Genomic DNA, 21648 nt, shown 5'->3' with positions numbered 1-21648 from the left:
TTTTTTTTTTTTTTTTTTTAAGATTTATTTATTTATTTGAAAGACAGCATATGTGTGTGTGAGTCGGAGGAGGGGCAGAGGGAGAGGGAGCTGACTCCCTGCTGAGCGTGGAGTCCCATGATCCCCAGCCGAAATCAAGAGTTGGAGACCCAACCAACTGAGCCACCCAGGCACCCCCTATTTTTCTTATTTTTAAACAGTATATCAGATGATCTCACAAGATGGTAAGTATTGATTTCTATTGAACATTAAGATCCTATTTATTTATTTATTTATTTATTTATTTATTTATTTCTGATAGACACAGAGAGAGAGAGAGAGAGAGAGAATGAGGCAGAGACACGGAAGGAGGGAGAAGCAGGCTCCACGCCGGGAGCCCGAAGTGGGACTCGATCCCGGGACCCCAGGATCGCGCCCCAGGCCACAGGCAGGCGCCAAACCGCTGAGCCACCCAGGGATCCCTAAGATCCCATTTAAAAGAAAAAACACTTTGAGGTGTGATTGACATACAGAATGCTGTACGTATTTAATGTATACAACTTGATGAGCTTCTGGATCCATGAAAACCATCACCACACTCAATACCATGAACACATGCATCGCCTCCAAAAGTTTCCAAAAGTTTGTCTTCTGTTAAGTTTTTTTTTGTGACAAGAACACAACGTAAGATTTACCATCTTAGCAAATTTTTTAGTATACAGTACCGTATTGTTAACTAGAGGCAAAAAAGAAAGAGACCCTTTGAGTGTACTTCTCAGAGGACACATGAGAGAGGATGTTCCACGTGTACACACTTGTTTTATCTCTAATGGTATGAAAAACGAGTAAGAAGCTTATGCACTCACATGGCCCTCCTCTCTTTTTAAGAAAACTCTAAGCCACACCCATAATAAGTAGAAAAAGATCCCGAGAAAGCTAAAATTAAAGTTTATCTCAAACTTAATATGCTTTCTCATAAAGAAGCATATACATTTGAATTCACTCTAAAAAAAAGAAGATGCTTTGCAAAGCGTAATATGAATGACAAACTTACCTCAACCATAGGACTTGCCAGTTAGGGAGAGAAGCAGCTACGGGCATACAGCTATGGTCAAAGATCACCTCCCTCCACAACAGCCTTCTTAGACCTGGTGAGAGGTCTTCCATCCTTGGCCCTTCTCTGGCTGTGCCCCTCCCCACAGGATGATCTAAGGGGATGTGCCCAGCAAAGAACCTCTGTACCTCATTCTGGTCTTGCTTTCAATGTTGGGATCCCAGAATTCCCTGCCCAAATACCTTTTACCTGCTTATAACACTCTTTCCAAGGTCTGTCCCCTAAAAGTAGACCCCATAGCTGGTTGTTCACCCCTTGGCCAAAGGGAAAACCAGCGGATGGCTATGTACAGGGGATATGGGTGGAGCTTGGACACCAGGGTATCCGTAAATGTGTCTATGTGAGGCCCCTTGTGTAGAGGGACAGATCTCATGGTGGGAAGTGGAGGCACCAAGCTGTGGCTACGGCAGGGGGCTGGAACCAGGTGGAGCCTTCCTTTAATATCACATTCTGGTGCAGAACTCTTAGCGTTCTGAGGTTTCTAAATTTGAACCTGGCATTTTCGCTTGTTATGAAGGTATATTTGTCAAGGTAGGAAGAAGAAAATATTTAACATTTTGTTAGCTTGATTTTTAATTTCCAAATATTTAGAGACTCTTTCTCCGGGCCTCACCAATATTAATGTCTCCCCATTCAGCAATTCAGTGGCCAGCTCGGATCCAGGGCTTCTTGGGCATGTGGATTGGTATGAATCTGGGGGCTGCGTCTAGAAAAAGGAACTTTTATTTCTGTTTCTCTTTTTCCCTCTCCCTACTTCCATGCGTCTTATCTCTCTGGGTAACCATTCTAACCTACTTAATGTATGTTTTATGTTATTTTTTTCTTTCTAAATGTGTTTTTTTCCCCTGGTTTGTGTGCATGTAATTTTATATACATAAGTAATGTGTTTTATATCTTGCACAGCCCTGGAGCTCTAGAGCTCTATCACCCATGGCTAATCCTCTGCTTCTAATTGCTGCCAAGTCTCTGCCACAGCCTGTCCTTTTAGGTACCCAGTCGTGGGTGTAAAGAGAGATCTCATTGTTTTAATTTGCACTGCTCTGATTAGTAATTGGCTTAAGCATCTCTTCACATGCTTGGCAGCACTTCAGGAGGTAAAGTGTTTGTTGTATATACCTTGCCCATCTTTCTGTTGATGATTTGCTTCCTGTTGGCTTCTTCTTGTGTTTCTAATATATGCCAGTTAGATATCATCTTCCATTCTATTTCTATTAACTCTATCTCCCAGGTCCTTTGCTGAACAAATATCCTAATTTTTGATATATTGAAATTCACCAATTAATTTGGCTTTATGGTTTCTCACTTTCAGCTAACAAATATTTTCCTACATTTTTTTTTCCTAACTAGTGGGCCTCTATAATGGTAGTGATCTTATCTCTGGAGAAATGTCAGGAAAAAATGGGTATGGCTCTTTCAATACCCATTCTACCTTCCTTCTGGTCAGGTTAAAAACTAAAAACTAATTAGCCAAATGCCCTGGTAGCTGGAGCCCTGGGATGTGAATTAATTGCCACTGAAACGGTGGTGCAGGGGGTTCCGACACTTCATTGTGTCTCAGAATCACCTGAAGGTTTATTAAAGCACAGATTGTGACTAATTATGTAGGCCTGGAGCCTACAGAGGACCTAAAAATGTGTATTTCTGACAAGTTTCCAGTTGATTCTCATCCTAGTTTCCACTAGTCATGAGAGTGAGAGGTAATTTTCATGGGGGAAGCAGGGAGAGTGGCAATAGGACCTCTAGATCATGTCTACTGTGGAGTCACTCTGAGGACCACCTCACCCCTTCTCCAGTCATTCAAAAATCTGTAAGCAACTAGTTTCCTGTATTAGATTCCTTTCTGCTTGAGAAAACTAGAGTTATTTCTGTTTTTCATAATAAACCACTGCTTGATACAATAGCATACCAAACATAGCTATAAATGACAAGAGGATGTCCATAAATCCTTTGCCCTAGGTCAGGCTGCTGAACCTAACCCCTTTGTTCTTGATACCAATATAAGCAAGGGCAGCAGGGAGAAACTTTGTCCTGTGGCCACTGGATTTCTGATGGAGACTTATAGTAGGTCTATTAGTTATTTAAGCAGGACAAGAGATTTTGCAGTAATGTATAATTGAGGGTGACCCATCATCCTCCTTTGTCTGGGACTGAGAGATTTCCCAAGATGGAGGCCTTTCAGTGGCAAACTGGTGAAGTTGGTCACTCTAGTGTAGTCCTTCCTTAGTCCTCTTGAAGAAGTTGTCTATAGTGGGAAAGATGCTAGGGCAGGTGATAAAAGGGGGGACTTGAGAAATTATCTTTTGGAAGTATCTGAAACTGAAAAAGGAGCATTATGTCAAGCTTAACAGGCTGTTCCAAGGGAGTGTTGGCCCAAAGCTGAAGGGAAAATGTGTGAGAGCCAAAACTGCGGGCTCTGAGTTACCTGGACTTAGACCCCAGTGTTGTTTGTTTGCCAGCTATGTGACCTTAGCAAGTTACTGAACCAAGTGTCCACATCTGTGAGATAAGGATAACAGTGGTACCTGTGTGTTGTGAGGTATAATTGAAATAATGCATACAGGGGGATCCCTGGGTGGCTCAGTGGTTTAGCGCCCACCTTCGGCCCAGAGCGTGATCCTGGAATCCCGGGATTGAGTCCCACACTGGGCTCCCTGCATGGCCTGCTTCTCTCTATGCCTGTGTCTCTGCCTCTCTCTTTGTGTCTCTTGTGTGTCTCTCATGAATAAATAAATAAAATCTTAAAAAAAGAAATAATGCACACAAAGCATTTAGGGGAGTTGCGTGGCTCAGAGTAAGCATCTCAAAACATATGACTGGCTCTTACTATTTTTACTGTTACTATGAAGTTATATAAATGGGGCATGTAGAGGTTCTGGGCAGGAGCAAGTAGAGAGGAATGAAGAAAGAGGAGATCTGGATGAGCAAGGAACTGTGTCTCACTTCTTGGTGATTTTCACACTCACCTTTCTTTGCCTTGTGTACTTCCGGGCACAAAAAAATAATTGGGTTGAGTAATATTTTCTGTAGGGAAGGTAATAAAACAATGGATGACTTTCAAACTCAATGCTGAAAGTTTAACATTTATGTTAAATTACAGTTAAGATAGTAAATGTTTACCAAAGGGTTCACACAGAGAAAATGGATCTCAAATGAAAGAAAACATGAACTTGAAATCATTTGATTTCAAATAGAAATGAGAGTCCAGAAAGGGAGGGAAGGAAAGGGGAACAAGGGAAGGATGCATTCATTCAACCATGAAGCCAAGCACTTATTTCCCATCACAGTTGGATAAGCATTCAGGGGGCTTCCCTCTGGTATTAAACCAATTTTAAAATCAAGCAAGAATAACATTGACCTCAGAACATTTTTCTCCTCAGTGTTTTCTGCAAAGCAGCCTTTACCTCCTTATTCCTCAAGCTGTAGATCAGGGGGTTCAGCATGGGAATCACTGTAGTGTAGAACACAGAGGCTATGTTCTCCTGGGCCAGGGAACTGGCCGTGGAGGGTTTCAGGTACATGAACGCAGTAGACCCGTAGAACATCCCCACAGCAGCAAGGTGGGAGCTGCAGGTGCTGAAGGCTTTGGACCTGCCCTCTGTGGTGCTGATGCGGAGGATGCTGGAGAGGATGAAGGCATAGGAAACAAGGACTGTTAAACTGGTGAGTATGATGTTAAATCCGGCCAAAAAGAAGACTGTCATCTCAATATCGTAGGTGCTAGAGCAGGAGAGCTTCATGAGAGGGAGGATGTCACAGAAGTAATGGCTGATGAGGAGCTCACAATAGGACAGTTTTAACATGAGGCCAGTCTCTATTGTTGAGCCAATGAGCCCCATGGCATAGACCACAGCCACCAGCAGGGAGCAGACTTGATGACTCATGATGACATTGTAGAGCAAAGGGCTGCAGATGGCGACATAGCGGTCATAGGCCATCACTGTCAGCATGTAACACTCAGCAATGACAAACAGTAGGAAGAAGTAGAGCTGTGACATGCACCCTGAATAGGAGATGATGTTCTTCTCTGACACAAAGTTCACCAACATTTTAGGGGTAATGGCAGAGGAGTAGCAGAGATCCACAAGTGACAGGTTGCTGAGGAAGTAGTACATGGGGGTGTGAAGCTGAGCATTCAGACAAATCAGTGTGAACATGCCCAGGTTCCCCATCACGGTGACCAAGTAGATCCCAAGGAAGAGGAGGAGAAGTGGGAGCTGGAGATCTGGCTGACTTGTCAAGCCCCTGAGAATGAACTCGGTCACTGTTGAGTGATTTTCTGCAGCCATTCTTCTGTGTTTGGGAGCCCTGTGAGGATAGGAGAGAAGTCCATGAAAGGCTGCATCTTGGACTTTTGGGTGAAGCTAGTTTTGAGCATTTGGGGTCAGTTGGGGGATCCTGGGCTGTTTCTTGATGAGTCCTCCCTCATCTTGCTGTTTGCTGGGAGAAAGATCAGCCTTTTGGGTGTTTCGAAGATCATGAGGATGAAAGGAAAAAGGGGCCACGATCTAGGACTTTTACCACTTTCATGTTTCTGAAATATCCTTTAGTGATGCTTCTTAAAGTGTATTCCCTGGACCGGCAGCATTAGCATCCTGTTAGAGATGCAAACTCTCAGGCCTCACTGGGACTGACCAAATCAGAAGGCCTGGGGATGTGGTCAGCAATCTGGGTTTAACCCTTTTTCCACATGATGCCGAGGCACGCTCAGGTTTGAGAGCCTCCATCCTATAGGTAACAAGCAGCATATTTCATATTTTGTACTTGGAGATGCATTTTGCTTCAAAAATAAAATTTCCCTGTCATCTGTGCAATTCCCAAATAGTCTCTGAATGTAAATGCAAAAATACCCATCTCAAACTGACACAGTGTCAGGGTAGTACAGTAGTTACGACTATATCACCAAATGACAAGTCAGTTTCTGTATCTGAAAGATGAAGATGAGAACAAAAGGCCCCAGTAATTAGACAGTAAAGGCTGATAGGTGAGATGGGTGCCCTCATGTCAAGGGAGAAAAACTAAAAATTTAATCAGGCGAATGACCACGGGGAACAAAACCAGTCGGCACAGCCTGAGATGACAAGCTTGCACAAAATTCAGCAACAGTTTTGAAAAAAACTATGCACAACACATCCTGTCATGCTCTCCAGCAGGAGCCACACCCTCAAACTGCTATCAGAAATAGGGAGCTGTGTATCCTGCTTGTCCCCCCACTCCGGAAACTTGCAGCTTGGGACCTGGGTCTGACCCATGTCCATAAAGGGCACAGAGCTTGCCCTAGGTTTTTGCCTATTTAAACCTCCAGCCCGATCCTTTCCTGACAGAGTTACTTCAATTTGTAGCCCAAGTCTGTGTCTCCCCTGGTTTTTGCAAACTGCTGGGCGACGTAGTTTTTCCTTGCCTCTGATGGAGTCCTTGCGTCCCAAGATGTTTTTTATGGACGAAGAAATCAGTTTTATCAATTTCAAAGGTAGTTGTAAAAATGACATAGGATAATGCACATTTAGAAATATTTTTTCAAAGCATTCAGTTCCCATAAAAGTGTCGTTAGGTGTCTGGAATTTGGCTTTACTTTTTCACTGGACTTGAGGCTCTAAGACAGTGGTTCTCAACACTGACTGTACACTGTAATCACCTGGAATGTTTGGAAGTCTCCATGCCTACGCTCCACCCACAGAGATTCAGATTTAATAGACCCGTGGGGCAGTGTGGACACTGGCACATAATATAGTACAGGGTAAGTGCCCAAAGGCCATTATTGTTACCATGATGATTTTCAGATTGTAATATGAAACCAGGCCCCATGATCTCCCTAATGACAAGGCACTCAAATCGTCAACATGTCCCTAAGAAGCATGGATCATCCTTGCTGGGCATGATACTTATAGATGGCCCATCTCTAAGATATATCTCTTAGGAAAAAAAACTTAAGTTCTTCCTCTTTTTATTGTGTCCTCTTATAATTACTAACTTTTGTATAATGCCCTTTAAAGGTCAATCTCTAACTTCTAAAATTTTGGGTATGAGGAGAAATGTGTTCTGAGTAGGATTCTTATTTCTGTTTTCCTTTTTTTTTTTTTTTAAGATTTATTTATTTATTTGAGAGAGGGAGAGAGAGCGAGCGAACAAGCAGGGGGAGCGAGTGGCGGGCAGAGGGAGAGAGAAAAGCAGGCTCCCCACTGAGCAAGGAACCTGATGTGGGGCTAGATCCCAGGATTCTGGGATCATAACCTGAGCCCAAGGGAGATGCTTAACCAACTGAGCCACCCAGGTGCCCCTTATTTCCATTTTCCTCTTGAGAATACAGAAGGGCCAGACCTTCAGTGACTTGCTTGGAACATACTAACAATCAGTGACTTAGAACTCAAATTCTGTTCTTGCCTGATCATGAGCTTGTTTGTAGCCCAAGTGTGCAGCCTTGTATGTCCACACTCTACAGCTCTAAGCAACGTGGAGGTTGAAAATGCTTTACACTTGATGTCTTAGCTTGTGCATAGCATATGAGAAAGAGGAATGTTACATTATTTTTTTCATTCTCCAATAAATTGGAGCTCTAAACATTACCCTAAATTGTATAGTTAATAGAGGCAGAACTGGGCTATAACCCAGGACTTCTGACTACTATCTGTTTTGTTTCCATTAAACTGTATTGTTGGGGCTCCTGGGTGGCTCAGTGGTTGAGCCTCTGCCTTCGGCCCAGGGCATGATCCTGGGGTCCTGGGATCGAGTTCTGCATGGAGCTCCCTGCAGGGAGCCTGCTTCTCCCTCTGCCTGTGTTTCTGCTTCTCTCTCTGTGTCTGTCATGAATAAATAATTAAAAAAACTGTATTGTTTTGGTGTAGCTTATCTTTGGGTAGCATTTTATTACTATTTAATAAACTTAACTTATTGAAATTTTGGAGATTATTTCATTGCTAATTTCAGGTGCATTTAAAAAATTACAAAGGCAATATATATGCACTGTAGAAAATTAAAAATATAAATAAGCATGGGCACTTAGGTGGCTCAGTCAGTTAAGTGTCCGCCTCTTGATTTCAGCTCAGGTCATGATCTCCAGGTTGTGAGATGGAGCCCCGTGTCAGGGTCAGGCTCTGCGCTGGGCATAGAGCCTGCCTGGGATTCTCTCTCTCCTTTTGCCCCTCCCTCCCACTCTCCGTCTCTCTATCTCAAATAAATAACTCTTAAAGAAAAAGAACTACAAATAAACAAAAGTAAAACCACACCATTTCCCTGCTACTTGGAGACTAATATTGGCAGTGGCTAGCTTTCTAAATTTTATATATATGTATATATAATTTATATATATAATATATAATTTAATAATATATAATTTTTGAAAATTATATATATTATTAATTAATTAATTAATTAAATTATATATAACACAAAATTTTTTATAACAAAATTATATATAGATATAATTTATTTATATAAAATTAAATAATATATATATTTATATTATATATATTTTTATTTATATAAAATTAAATAAAAATATATTTATATATAAAATAAAAATTATATATAAATTATAATTTATTTATATAAAATTATATAAAATAAAATTTTATAACACAAAAATTTTTTTTTCAAAAAAATTTTTTACAAAACATTTGTAACCTGATTTTTTAAAGTACTTTATAATATATTGTCTCATTTGATTCCTATAATAATAATAATTCTGGCACTAACCCTATTTCTTTTCTTAGATATAAGAGTCTTTAAATCCTTAAGATGTGGTGTGAAGTCAAGAAAATCTGCAGTACATTGTAAACTTCATATGTTATTGGTGGTACGACACTTCACAATAACTAGTTTCAGAAGTAGCTAAGTTTTTTTCCCATTTACTATAAAGAGAAAACGAATGTCTTCTAGATAACAATAGATTAAAAATAAATCTTACATATCTTTGTACCCAATTTTTCACCTCTTAAAACAATAAGAAACATAGAAAATCACCTTGAATATATCATTACCAGAAATCAAAGTGCTTTACAAAGCAGTGCAGAGGGGCACCTGGTTGACTTAGTTGGTTAAACATTTGCCTTTGCCTCAGGTCATGATCCTGGGGTCCTAGGATGGAGCCCCATGTTGGGCTCTCTGCCCCTCCCCCTTGCTCATGCTCTCTCTTGCTCTCGAAATAAATAAATAAAATCTTTAAAAAACAAAAACGAAACAAAGCAGTGCAAACACCAGTGTGGTGCAGATGGTGAAAATCCTAGACAACACAGAGTTAATTTTTTACTCCCATAATCATTTAATGATATAAAATAAGCAAACATGGTCCATATATTTGATATCAGTTACTACAATGATTACCTCTAGCGTTACCAGACCATCAGAGGCTTGGGATTGCTGCCGACGAGAACACAGCACACAAAGAAAAAATGCTTAGAGATGAAGGTAGACAAGTGGTTAGAAATAAAGCCTGCATTAGAACTAGGAGTTCATAGAAGAAATATTTCTCTCAATTGCTTTAAGTATGAAATTAAATACCTGCGGTGAGAAAAAACCAAAATGGTCCCTTAGAAATTTTAGGGGATGCCTTGGTTTCAGTAGTCAGGAAATAAACATCAAGAAAGGAGAGAACCATAGAGATTCATATCTAGTCCTAAATGTATTCTGAGGGGCCAGCACGGTTATGGGGTCACCGAGACTGGGAGACTGGGGGTCTGTTTATATAACACATGGGCAGAACCTCCTGGGATGCAGTCATTTCGGAGCCTGGAGTCCTTGTTGGAGGAGCAATTAGCGTCTTGGTTTACGCCTGTGCTGGGAAGCATGTTTGTCTCCCAGGTGTGTTAATTTTCCTTTTATTTGGAGTCATCTTCAGGTTGGGAAACTTAGAGTCTAATGCCAATATTCAAATATCTTATAGCCAACAACCCCACCATCCTCACTAGCACCACCACCACTACCACTTGTCATTACCATCATCATTGGTTACTACCATTTTGGTTACTACTCAACATTGTTCTTCAGTAGGCATATAGACTGAAAATGTTTATTTGAAATGTTTCTAAAGCAAATTAAAATATTTTACTAAAACCAAGCAGAAGTTCAGTAAAGAGATGTTAACTTTATAAGCAACACTGAGCTTGTCACCCTGTTGCTGTGCTTGTCGATGGCCACTGTAGAAGGGCGGGAGGCTGAGGGACATAAGAGGTAGAGTTCTAAGAACTCCTCATGCATAAAGGGAATATGTTCATAAGAAAATTTAGTTTTAGAGATTATATTCAGCAATATCTTACCCATGAAAATGTTGCAAATGAAGATTTTTAAACTTTTTATATTGAGATAGTCACAGAGTCATATGCAGTTGAAAGAAATAATGTAGAGAGATCCTGTGTACTCTTCATGCGGTTTTCCCCAATGGTAACATTTTTCAAAATTATAGTGCGACACCACAATACTGCATATGCATTCTGCCATGCACAATTCATGGATTTCATTCAGATTTCCATTTTACTTGTACTCATTTGTGTGTGTGTGTACATTTAGTTCAATGCAATTTTATCTCATATGCAGCAGGTTCATTATCCACCCATACTTCAGATAAAAACACTTACATGACCTTCATTTTCTGATTTTCAAAATAATGATTTGGTTTCTTACTATCTTGCAAAGGTAACCAGGTATTTTTCTTTAGAATCATTATATTCTCATCAACTTAAATATATTTTATGTGTCATTACACATAATGTTATTATCCTTTCCTTGCTCAAAATTTTCTGTCTTTGGCCTGTGGAATTCTCTTCAGTTTGTCTCTTGAGTCTTTGACAGAATGTTACTAGTCTCTAATACTAATTTTTATCTGATATGACAAGATGTTCCGAGGTCATCTCATACATTTCATTCTTTTGACCTGAACCAATCATTTCTCCAGGAAGCATATTTTCTTTTAGTGGTGAAATGGTATTTCAAGACCAGTAATTAGGTGCTAGAGAGGATCATTGCTTCTGGCTTGGTTATTATTTCTAAGTCTTTTCAGAAAGAACCAGGAAATTTGGGGTTACATGGTTCTCAAAGGATTTCTTATTTAAAAAGGCCAACAATTTCACTGGGATATGTTTTGATACTTGTTTTGGGGCAATTTTCTTAGGTGTAACAATTCTTTTCAATATATCACTTCAAAAAAATTTTTTTGACACTAGGAAAAGATCCACGAATTCTAGTCTTTGTTATCTGTTCCGTCCCTTGCTTTGATTATCTCTTTTGGAGCTTCTACTCTATTTGGATTAGATCTTTTCTGTTTGGTGTCTAAATTTGCTGCTTTCCCACAAACCTTTTTCAGAATCTCCCTCCCTTTTTCTTACCCCCTCTTTTTTACCTTCTATTTCTCCTCAGGTATTATCTGTTGTGTTTATTCGCTCTTCTGCTACTTCTAATTCTGTCATATTTCTTAAGTTATTTTTTCTTTTATTCCTAATAATTTCTTGGGTTCTGTTGCCTGATTTATAAGTTTTTCTAATTCTGACTTTTGTTGTTCTTTCATGTCTTGTAACATTTTCATGTGTTTTAATTTGTTTTGAAGATTTATTTATTTATTTATTTATTTATTTATTTATTTATTTATTTATTTTTGTGATAGTCACAGAGAGAGAGAGAGAGAGGCAGAGACACAGGCAGAGGGAGAAGCAGGCTCCATGCACCGGGAGCCCGACGTGGGATTCGATCCCGGGTCTCCAGGATCGGGCCCTGGGCCAAAGGCAGGCGCCAAACCGCTGCGCCACCCAGGGATCCCTTAATTTGTTTTGAAATAATATTTGTATTATATGTAATATTATCATTTATGTGTAGTCAATGGACTTAGTTGTGTTCCCTCAACCCCCAAATTTCTATGTTGAAGCCTTAACCCTCAATGTGACTGTATTCTGAGACAGAATGTATATAAGGAGGTGATAAAGGTTATGAGAGACTGTAAGTGTGGGGTCCTAATCTGAGAGGGCTGGTGCCATTCTTAAGACAAGGAAGTAGCACCAGTGCTCACTCTCTTCCCAATTTGAGGACACACTGAAAAGGCAGCCATCTGTAAGCCAGGAGGAGTCCTCACCAGAAATCACCAATGTAGGGACTCTGAATTCCAGAACTGTGAAAAAATATATTTCTGTTGCTTAAGTGACCCATTCTGTGGCATTTTGTTATGGCATCCTAAGCAGACTAACAACAGTATGTCTCTCTGGTTTGCTTATAATTTTATATGGAATTTCTTTGATTCTTTTCTATTGCTCATTTTTTATATCAAATTAGTTTTTTTTCTAACTTTATCCATGTAGAATTCTCTATTCTTTTGCTTTTGTGAGGTGCTGAAAAAACATGATGACTTGCTGTCTGAGATCTCCTGGCTCTGTCCCCTTTCTACCTTTATCTGGACCTTTTTTTCTTTTATCTCTATTTGTTCTGTTTAGTTTGGGTTTTATTCCTGTTCTTGTAAAGAGCTTTGGTTGCTTTATTTTGAGAGTTCATAGTGCACAAACTGTAGCCCCTTCAGATCTTAGTATGGAGACATTTAAATTCACCCACTATTGGAGAATGCAAAATCCCTTCCAGTCTTAGGTGCTATTTTCAAATTGGCCTTTGAGAGTTACTTGGAATACTGATTAGTTGTTTTGGATTTCAGGTTTGCCAGATGTCCTGTCGCATCCTTCTGTTTCTTCCTGCACAGATGCTGATACTAAGCAGATTTTAAGCTTTTGCTGGTTTGTGCCCATCTGCTTATGTTTGGAGGTAAAGGGGATAACATATCCCTTATTTTTGTCATTGACATTGTTAATGGGATTCCTCTTTGCTATTTAGTTGTGCTGGTTTTTTTTTTTTTTTTTTTTTTTTTGATGGGAGTATCCAGGAAGACTAAAAAACCATGACACAGTCTTCCCCAAATCCTCCAAGATTTTCCACATGTTTTTTCATTATTTACATATATATATTAAATTTATTTAATTTTATTTAAATTAAATTTGCCAACATATAGCATAACACCCAGTGTTCATCTCATCTATGTCATTATTTATATTAAGAGAATAATAATTTGAAGAATATTTACAGAAGTAGGATATATTTGTTGAATTTATCTTTGGAAAAAAATATATTTTTGGTATATGTCAAAGATGACATATTCTTGGGCAGCCCTGGTGGCTCAGTGGTTTAGCGCCACCTTCAGCCCAGTGTGTGATCCTGGAGACCTGGGTTCAAGTTCCGAGTCGGGTTCCCTGCATGAAGCCTGCTTCTCCCTCTGCCTGTGTCTCTGCCTCTCTCTCTGTGTCTCTCATGAATAAATAAATAAAATCTTAAAAAAAATGACATATTCAATAGGAACATTCATAAAAATATATTCTTTAGTAATCTGAATATGCTGCAAGTATTCTTGAACATGAAGCATTATGAATATTATTACTTATCATTTACTCTGAGTGCTTACCATATTCCAGGCATATATTCTCATGAGTATATTCTTTTGTTTCTCTTGGTCTTTCCTTGCTCTTCCTTCTAGGCTTTGGAACTCCGTAAAAGGCTAGCCAAATTAAGTTAAATAAATACTTATGATTTCTGGTTTTGGTCATGGCAAATAACTTACATGGGACTTGCCATCTTACCAAAAGCAATTAAAAACTAGACAAAATATGTACATAGTTGTTTTAAAGTAACAGGATCAAAGGATAGATGATCTACAGAAATTCTTAAGAGAAGGCAAGAAAATGAGTAACAAATTCTTAAGAGAAGGCAAGAAAATGAGTAACAACCACATCTACCCTTTCTCTCTAGGCAGTAGAATCCAGTAGGATGACTGGTTAGGTCATTCACAGAAAATCAATAAGGAAATATTGGCTTTGAATGACATACTAGGCTTGATGGACTAACAGATTTATACAGAACATTCCATCCCTAAACAGCAGATTATACATTTTTTTCAAGTACTTGAGGAACATTTTTCAGGATAGATCATGTGTTAGGGCACAAAACAAATCTCAATAAATTAAAAGAGATTAAAATCATATCATACATCTTTTCCAATCACAATGGTATAAAACTTGAAATTGATCACAAGAAAAAATCTAGAAAGAACACAAATACATGAAGCTTGAACAACATGTTACTAACAAATGAGTGGGTCAACCAAGAAACTGTGGAAGAAAAAAAATACATGAAGAAAAACAAAAACGAAAACACCAATACTCCAAATGTTCTACATCTTTGGGATGTATAGCAATACAGGTCTACTCAAGAAGCAAGAACAATCTCAAATAAACAATCCAAATTACACCTAAAGGAGCTAGAAAAAGGACAAACAAAGCTGGGAGAAGGAAGGAATTAATAGATTAGAGTAGAAATAAATACAATAGAGATTTAAAAAACCAATAGAACAGATAAATTAAACTAGGAGAAAGTTCTTTGAAAAGATCAACAAAATTGGATAAACCTTTAACCAGTCTCATTAAGAAAAAGAGAGAGAGAATCCAAATAAATAAAATTAGAAATGAGGGAAAAGAAATAACACTGACACCACAGACATACAAAAGATTATAAAAGATAATTATGAAAAAGAATATGCCGGCAAATTGGATGATCTTGAAGAAACAGATAAACTTCTAGAATACACAACTTTCTAAAACTAGATCAGAAGGAAATAAATTTGAACAGGCTAATTACTAGAAATAAAAATAACTTCTAATATACACAAATCCAGGGCCAGATGGCATTACAGGTGAATTCTACTAAACATTTAAAGAATAGTTTATACCTGTTCTTAAACTATTGCAAAAAGTAGAAGAGTAAGAAAAGCTTCCAGATTCATTCTATGAGGCCAGCATTACCCTGAAACCAAAACAGATAAAGATACTACAGAAAAAGGAGAACTACAGGCCAGTATCTCTGATGAACAGAGATCCAAAAATCCTAAACAAAATATTAGTAAACGAAGTCCAACAAAAAATTAAAAAATTATTCATTGCAGTTAAATAGGATTTATTTCAGGGATGCAAGGGGTGTTTCAATATTCATAAATCAAGCAAGGTGGTACATCACATCAATAAGAGAAAGGATAAAACAATATGATCATCTCATCTATTATTTTAAAAAATCTTCTTTCTCACAGTTCTCACCTATTCACCTGTTGAAACTCTAATTACATATATGTTGGACCATTTAGCATTGTCCTAAATATTTTGGTTGCTATATTCCTTTTTATTATTTTTTTCTCTATATTATTTGAATATGGATTATTGTTGATCTATTTTGCTTTCAATGATTCTTTCTTTGGCTGTGCCGGTCTGCTAAGAAATCAGCCTTCCTTATTTCCAATATTGTCAGTTTTGAAGATTTTTTTGTAATTTTCCTTTATTTTATTTTTTAAAAATAAATATGTTGGGGTTTTCCATCTGTTAGTCAATTTAGTATTTCTTTTTGTCTAAATTTCAGTAAATGGTTATAGTAGTTGATGAAGTGGAATATAGGTGAGGTCCAGAGCCGACAACTAAGAAAGAATTCTTGAGATGTCTTTGGTGCAAAATGGTGGTTTTGTTAAAGCATGGGGACAGGGCCCAATGGCAGGAAGAGCTGCTGCCCTGGCCTGTGAGGAGTGGCTGATTATATACCTGGGAGTTGGGAGTGGTTTGAGGATAGCATACTCTCAAAGGAATTTTGGAAGCAAGGTTTCCAGGATCTTGAGAGGGCTAGCTATTATTGGGAAAAGTTCATTTATTACCATCTAATAAAACCTTAGTCATGAGACCCTTCAGATGTCTGTCTATTGGTGGGCCATGTGCTTGGGGGATGATTGTCAACATGTATCTTGGGGGGTTTAGAGATAAAGGAAGTTCCTAAAGGAATTTTTATATGTTAAAGTAGACTTCCAGGATCCTGGGGGTCAGGCTAAGATTGATTTTGCCCTTAGCAAAGTATGAACATTGAAGCAGTTGAGTCTGTAGAGGAATGTCCCTCTGTCTATTTCAAGGACTTGTCAATGTGCTGCCCTGGACCTGTGCTTTGTCCTCAGCTAGTCCTCTGCTCCCCCATCAGTAGTTATTTTAAACTCTTTGTTCATTAATTGCAGCATTCAGGACATGGGGATCTGCTTTTACGGAATATTTTTACTTCTTGATGATGGGTCATATTATCTTGCTTCTTTATATTTCTCATAATTTTTTATTTTATAATGCTGGAATTGTGAATATATTGTAGAGACTGGATTATGTTATTCTTCTGTATAGATTGTTGCATTTTGTTTGGAGATGCGGTTAATTTACTAGCAGATCACCGTGATCTTGTTGAGATCTGGATTAGTCTTTGTTATGATGAGTCTAGTTCCATTTTGCCCTTAGCCTGATGGCTTAGTCCTCACTCTTAGGTATGGATTTCAGGGGGTTCATCTTAATGTCTAGTTTGTTCACCAAAGTTTCTCCACTCTCACTAAGCCAGACATCTAATAGCTCCCCAGGACTGTGCATGCTCTGTGACCTCTATTCAGTTCCTAGATTCCAAACAGCTGTTGTATCCTAGACATCTGGAGTCTTGCCATGCACATGTACGAAGTTTAGAGTTCAGCTAAGAACTCAAAGGAGTCCTCAATGAACATGACTGAGGGTTCTTCTCTTTGACATTTTCCTCTCCATGCGTTGTCTCACAGATTCCAGCTGTCCTGGCATTCATGAATACTGGTCTTTATTCTAGTAGTAGAGACTGCTGTCACCTGCTTGGGCTCCATCTCACTATGCTTGATTTGGAAATTGCCTAGAGAAATGTGGTAGTTACTACATTTTCTTGCCTTCTCTTAAGTTTCATCCCTGTGCTGTCTGCTTCTCAAAGTTTTCAAATAGATGCTTTATGTATTTTTTCCGATATTGTAGTAGTTTATGGTAAGAGGGTAGTAGTGTGATATCAGCTACTCCTTTACATCTGAAATCCAAAGTCTGATTTCTTACTTTTAAATGAATTTTTCTTTGCATTCCAGCCAAGCAGGAGGGCATACAGGCCCATGGACTAGAAGAAGCTGGAAACCTGGAGACCTAAATTAGATCTGTGACCTTGGACAAATGGCTTTACTTCTTGGGATCTTCTTAATGATTTTGTATGTAAGATGGGTGTAACTATTCATTCTGGAGATTCATAAATTGCTGGCATTATAATCACCAGGGAAGATTAAAAAAATACAGCTATTGTACTCATAGACATACAGATTGTGATTCAGAAGGTTGGGTGGTGAGCCCAGAATTTCTTTCTAAAAGTATTTTTAAAATTTTTGTTTATTTATGATAGTCACAGAGAGAGAGAGAGAGAGAGAGAGGCAGAGGGAGAAGCAGGCTCCATGCACCGGGAGCCCGACGTGGGATTCGATCCCGGGTCTCCAGGATCGCGCCCTGGGCCAAAGGCAGGCGCTAAACCGCTGCACCACCCAGGGATCCCCAGAATTTCTTTCTAATAAACACTCTAGGTAATTGGGGTGCTTAGCCAGGTTTGAGAAATACTGGATTTGACAATTTCCCACATCGCCTCAGGTCTAAAATTCTGTTAGTGTGGGGGCTTGGTATTAAAGTAACTATAGCTCTAAGAGATCAAGTCATAGGATAGTCAATTTTAGTCAAGGCAGAAGCTGGCATGGAGAGTAGAAAATAGAAAAAGACAAAAGCAAACTGAAGAGGAAGAACAAATTTGGATGTGTCCCTGGACATCCAGAATCTGATCCACTAGCATACCGTTTGAGAGCACCAAAAGCTAGGAAGCCACCAGAGTAGTCCTCCAAGAAAAGTGGGTGGAAGACAGGGACAGTCAAAGGGAGTTTTGACCAGTTAGTAATTTAGAAAAAGTCTGTTCTTGGCAGAGTTTGGGAGCATTTACCTAATACGTAATGTTACCATTAAACCTATACTCCGTGGGAAGAGAGGGTTAGGGATCAGAGAAGTCTACTTTCTAGATGTAGTGCAATTATTCCTAGAATGAATTGGGATATGAATAAGTTATGAAATGTTCTACCCTAAGTTATGATAACCCTTTGTGTTAATCTTTCCTTAATTTAATCACTTCTTTTTATTAAAGTCGTTGCATATTTATTTGTTACTTTCCAAGAGTTTTCCAGATCCAAGGAGGCAATGACCCTAGCTTCATAGATTTTCAGTAGCTCTCATCAAGAGGAAGCTTAGTCTAGTGGATACAAAATAGGCTCTAGTGGAGCCAGACAGAACTAAGCACATGGGTTCTGAAACATACTGCCTCTGTGAGCAACTTATATTTAAAGTGAATGTCCTGATTGTGAGAAATTAATAAGGATATACTTATATAGTGTTTTGGATCTTGGCAGCCAGAAGTCAGTAGAAGGGTTCTGTGTCAGGTTCATTGCTGGGTATTCAAGACTTAATAATGACAGTAATTTTTTTCACAATGATTTTTCTTTTAATAGTACTGGATAAATGTTTGTTAAAGTAATTGTCTCCACAAGCCAAGTCAAGCTATATCAAGGGTATAAACCAACATTTCGTATTCCTTTGGGAAAGTAATCTCTGATGAAATTGTTTTCAGGGAGTCTCTGTCTTAATTATCAGGCCACTGAGATCTGTAATCCTAATAAGACTACTAATTCTCCTGTTATCCTCTGGTCAGGAAAAGGCACTCTCTCCTTCCTTATAGCTAGAGAGGATTTTGGGTCAGTTAAGAATCAGATATCATGTTTTTAGTGCAGAAAGGCCTATAAGATAACTTAGAGGTTCTAATTCTTTGGACTCGATTGAGAGAAGAGAGTTTCTTAGCTCAACCTATCATTTTCTATTTATTATGGTCCTTTTTGGGTTCCAGGACGCTTGTGGCCAAGAAATGGTAGAGAATAGTTTTATAGCTCTGAACTAAAGGAAGATGAGTGTGTTCCTAACCCTGGTGAGTCAGGTGACATAGCGGTTATGAGTGCAAACCTGAGAGACTGCCAAAGTTCACCTTCTGGCTGCACCTCAGTATTTTAGAGACTCGCACGAGTTATCTAACTCCATTGTCCATCTGCAAAGTAGGGATAATAATATTGTCGCATAGCTCTTAGTACCTAGTCTCTCAAAAGAACACCTTAAATAAGTGTTAGCTTTAAAAAATGATCACTAAACCATGTGAGCTGGGAGGGATCTGAAAGAGGTTGCCTTACCTTCTTGGTTGACAGCAGTGACCCAGTGGTGAGGGTTCTAAGAAGTCAGTGTCTTGACAGGACCTCTTCAGGGAAGAGGCCCAGGTTTCAGCAATGGAAGCACAGGCAGGAGAGAGGACATAGAAAATGGACTAATTTAAAGATCTAAAAGACATCTATATGCATATGAATAAATTCCTGCTTTCTCTCTGGAGGCAAAGTTTAGCCTCTAACTGTTCTCTCTGGAAGTTGAAGTCATTTGGGCTGTAAAAATGGATCCACAGCAAACAATAAAACCTTCCTACCATACTAACATTCAACTCTCTCTCTGTGCATTCTATTTTCCAGAATGGGGGATAGATACTGAGAGAGTGCTGGTGTTTCTTTCTGTCTAACTGGTTGTCTTTTCTTTTCTCCAGACTGCCCTCCCTCCACCCATCCCCAAGAGGAGAATGGCAGCTAAGAACTCTTCTGTGACAGAGTTTATCCTCACAGGCTTAACAGACCAGCCGGGACTCCAGATCCCTCTCTTCTTGCTGTTTCTAGGTTTCTACATGGTCACTCTGCTGGGGAACCTGGGCCTAATAACCCTGATTGGGTTGAATTCTCGCCTACACACCCCCATGTACTTTTTCCTCTTCAATCTGTCCTTAGTAGATTTCTGTTACTCCACTACCATCACCCCCAAAATGCTGAAGAGCTTTGTCTCGAAGAACATCATCTTGTATGCAGAGTGTATGACTCAACTCTTTTTCTTCTGCTTCTTCGTCATTTCTGAGTCCTTCCTCCTGTCAGCAATGGCATATGACCGCTATGTTGCCATCTGCAAACCATTGGTGTACACCCTCACCATGTCTCCTCAGGTCTGTTTATTCCTTTTGTTGGGTGTCTATGTGATGGGGTTTTCAGGGGCCATGGTCCACATGGGAAGCATAGCAAGTCTGACTTTCTGTGCTGACAATCTTGTTAATCATTTTATGTGTGACATCTTTCCTCTCCTTGAGCTCTCCTGCAACAGCACCTATGTGCATGAGCTGGTGGTCTTTGTACTTGTGGCCATGGACATTGGAATACCCATTGTCACCATCTTCATCTCTTATGCTCTGATTCTCTCCAGCATTCTCCATATTCACTCCACTGAGGGCAGGTCCAAAGCTTTCAGTACGTGCAGCTCTCACATAATTGTGGTTTCTCTTTTCTTTGGTTCTGGGGCTTTTGTGTATCTCAAACCACCTTCTATTTTGCCCCTTAACCAAGGGAAAGTGTTCTCTTTGTTCTACACCATTGTGGTGCCCATGTTAAACCCACTGATCTACAGTTTGAGGAACAAGGATGTCAAAGTTACCTTGAGAAAAACCTTGGAAAGGAAAATATTTTCTTGAGACAGTAGTATTTGAAGGAGATACAATGCTTTATTAGTGTGTATGCTTTCAATGACGGATCCAAATTCCAGTTTTTTTCTCTTTTGTACAGGAAGAATTTTCGGTCTTTAAGTTTCAATGAATGTTTAATGCATATCTATTTTCTTTATCTCTTGCCCACCTCGACTATTCCAAGGTTGTTTTATGAACTTTTTTCTGTAACCACAAATCATTTAATCTTGTATGGGGCTTATAAATCATTTTATTTAGTTTCCTTATTTACTAGGCATTGGAGACTTAGAAATATTGTGTATGTTTTCCAGGGCGATACACCTAAATGGTTCCACAAGGGGGACTAGGATTCAGACCCTTGAGAATTCTAGTCTACATTGTTTTCCTTTCTGCCACATTTTCTTGTTTTATTGAGTGCAGATTTCATTTTGAAAGTATGTTATTTTAGCAAATTAAATCTGATTCTGTTTATAGTAATTTATATAACTTCTCAAAAATAATTTTTTAAAAATAACTTTTTAATATTACATTTTTTCATTTAAAAAGTATTTATTTATTTGTTTGTTTTTAAGATTTTATTTATTTATTCATGAGAGACACAGAGAGAGAGAGAGAGGCAGAGACACAGGCAGAAGGAGAAGCAGGCTCCATGCAGGGAGCCCTACGCGGGACTCGATCCTGGGACTCCAGGATCATGGGCCAACAGCAGGTGCTAAACTGCTGAGCCACCCAGGCATCCCCAAAAGTTTTTATTTTAATTCCAGTTACTTAACATAAAGTGTTGGATTAGTTTCAGGTGTACAATATAGTGCTTCAACAGTTCCATATGTCACCTTGTGTTCATCACAATAAGTTCATTTCTTAATCCCCATAATTTATTTCACCCATCTCCCCACATTTCCTTCTGGTAACCACCAGTTTGTTCTCTACAGTGAAGAGTCTATTTCTTGCTTTGTCTCTTTCTCTCTTTTTTCCCCCTTTGCTTGTTCATTTTGTTTCTTAAATTCCAAACATGAGTGAAATCATGTGGTATTTGTCTTTCTCTGACTGACTTATCTTGCTTAGCATACTCTCTAGCTCCATCCACATCA

General features: G+C 38.9%; 2 protein-coding genes across 2 annotated transcripts; one reads left to right on the top strand and one right to left on the bottom strand.

The window, feature by feature from the left end:
* Positions 1 to 4449: 4449 nt before the first annotated feature.
* OR8A1 (olfactory receptor family 8 subfamily A member 1) lies at positions 4450 to 5379 on the bottom strand. Its single transcript, XM_072822490.1, has one exon. It carries the CDS (start codon positions 5377 to 5379, stop codon positions 4450 to 4452), a length of 930 nt encoding a protein of 309 aa, XP_072678591.1.
* A 14257-nt stretch (positions 5380 to 19636) lies between these two features.
* Positions 19637 to 20566, top strand: LOC140625569 (olfactory receptor 8B12-like). The gene has a single exon (XM_072812906.1). It carries the CDS (start codon positions 19637 to 19639, stop codon positions 20564 to 20566), a length of 930 nt encoding a protein of 309 aa, XP_072669007.1.
* Positions 20567 to 21648: the final 1082 nt, after the last annotated feature.

The sequence above is a fragment of the Canis lupus genome, chromosome 3 (assembly GCF_048164855.1).
Source record: "Canis lupus baileyi chromosome 3, mCanLup2.hap1, whole genome shotgun sequence".
In the NCBI taxonomy this organism is placed as follows: domain Eukaryota; kingdom Metazoa; phylum Chordata; class Mammalia; order Carnivora; family Canidae; genus Canis; species Canis lupus.
The sequence above is the reverse complement of the archived record's forward strand: the minus strand, read 5'-3'. Positions and strand labels throughout refer to the sequence as shown.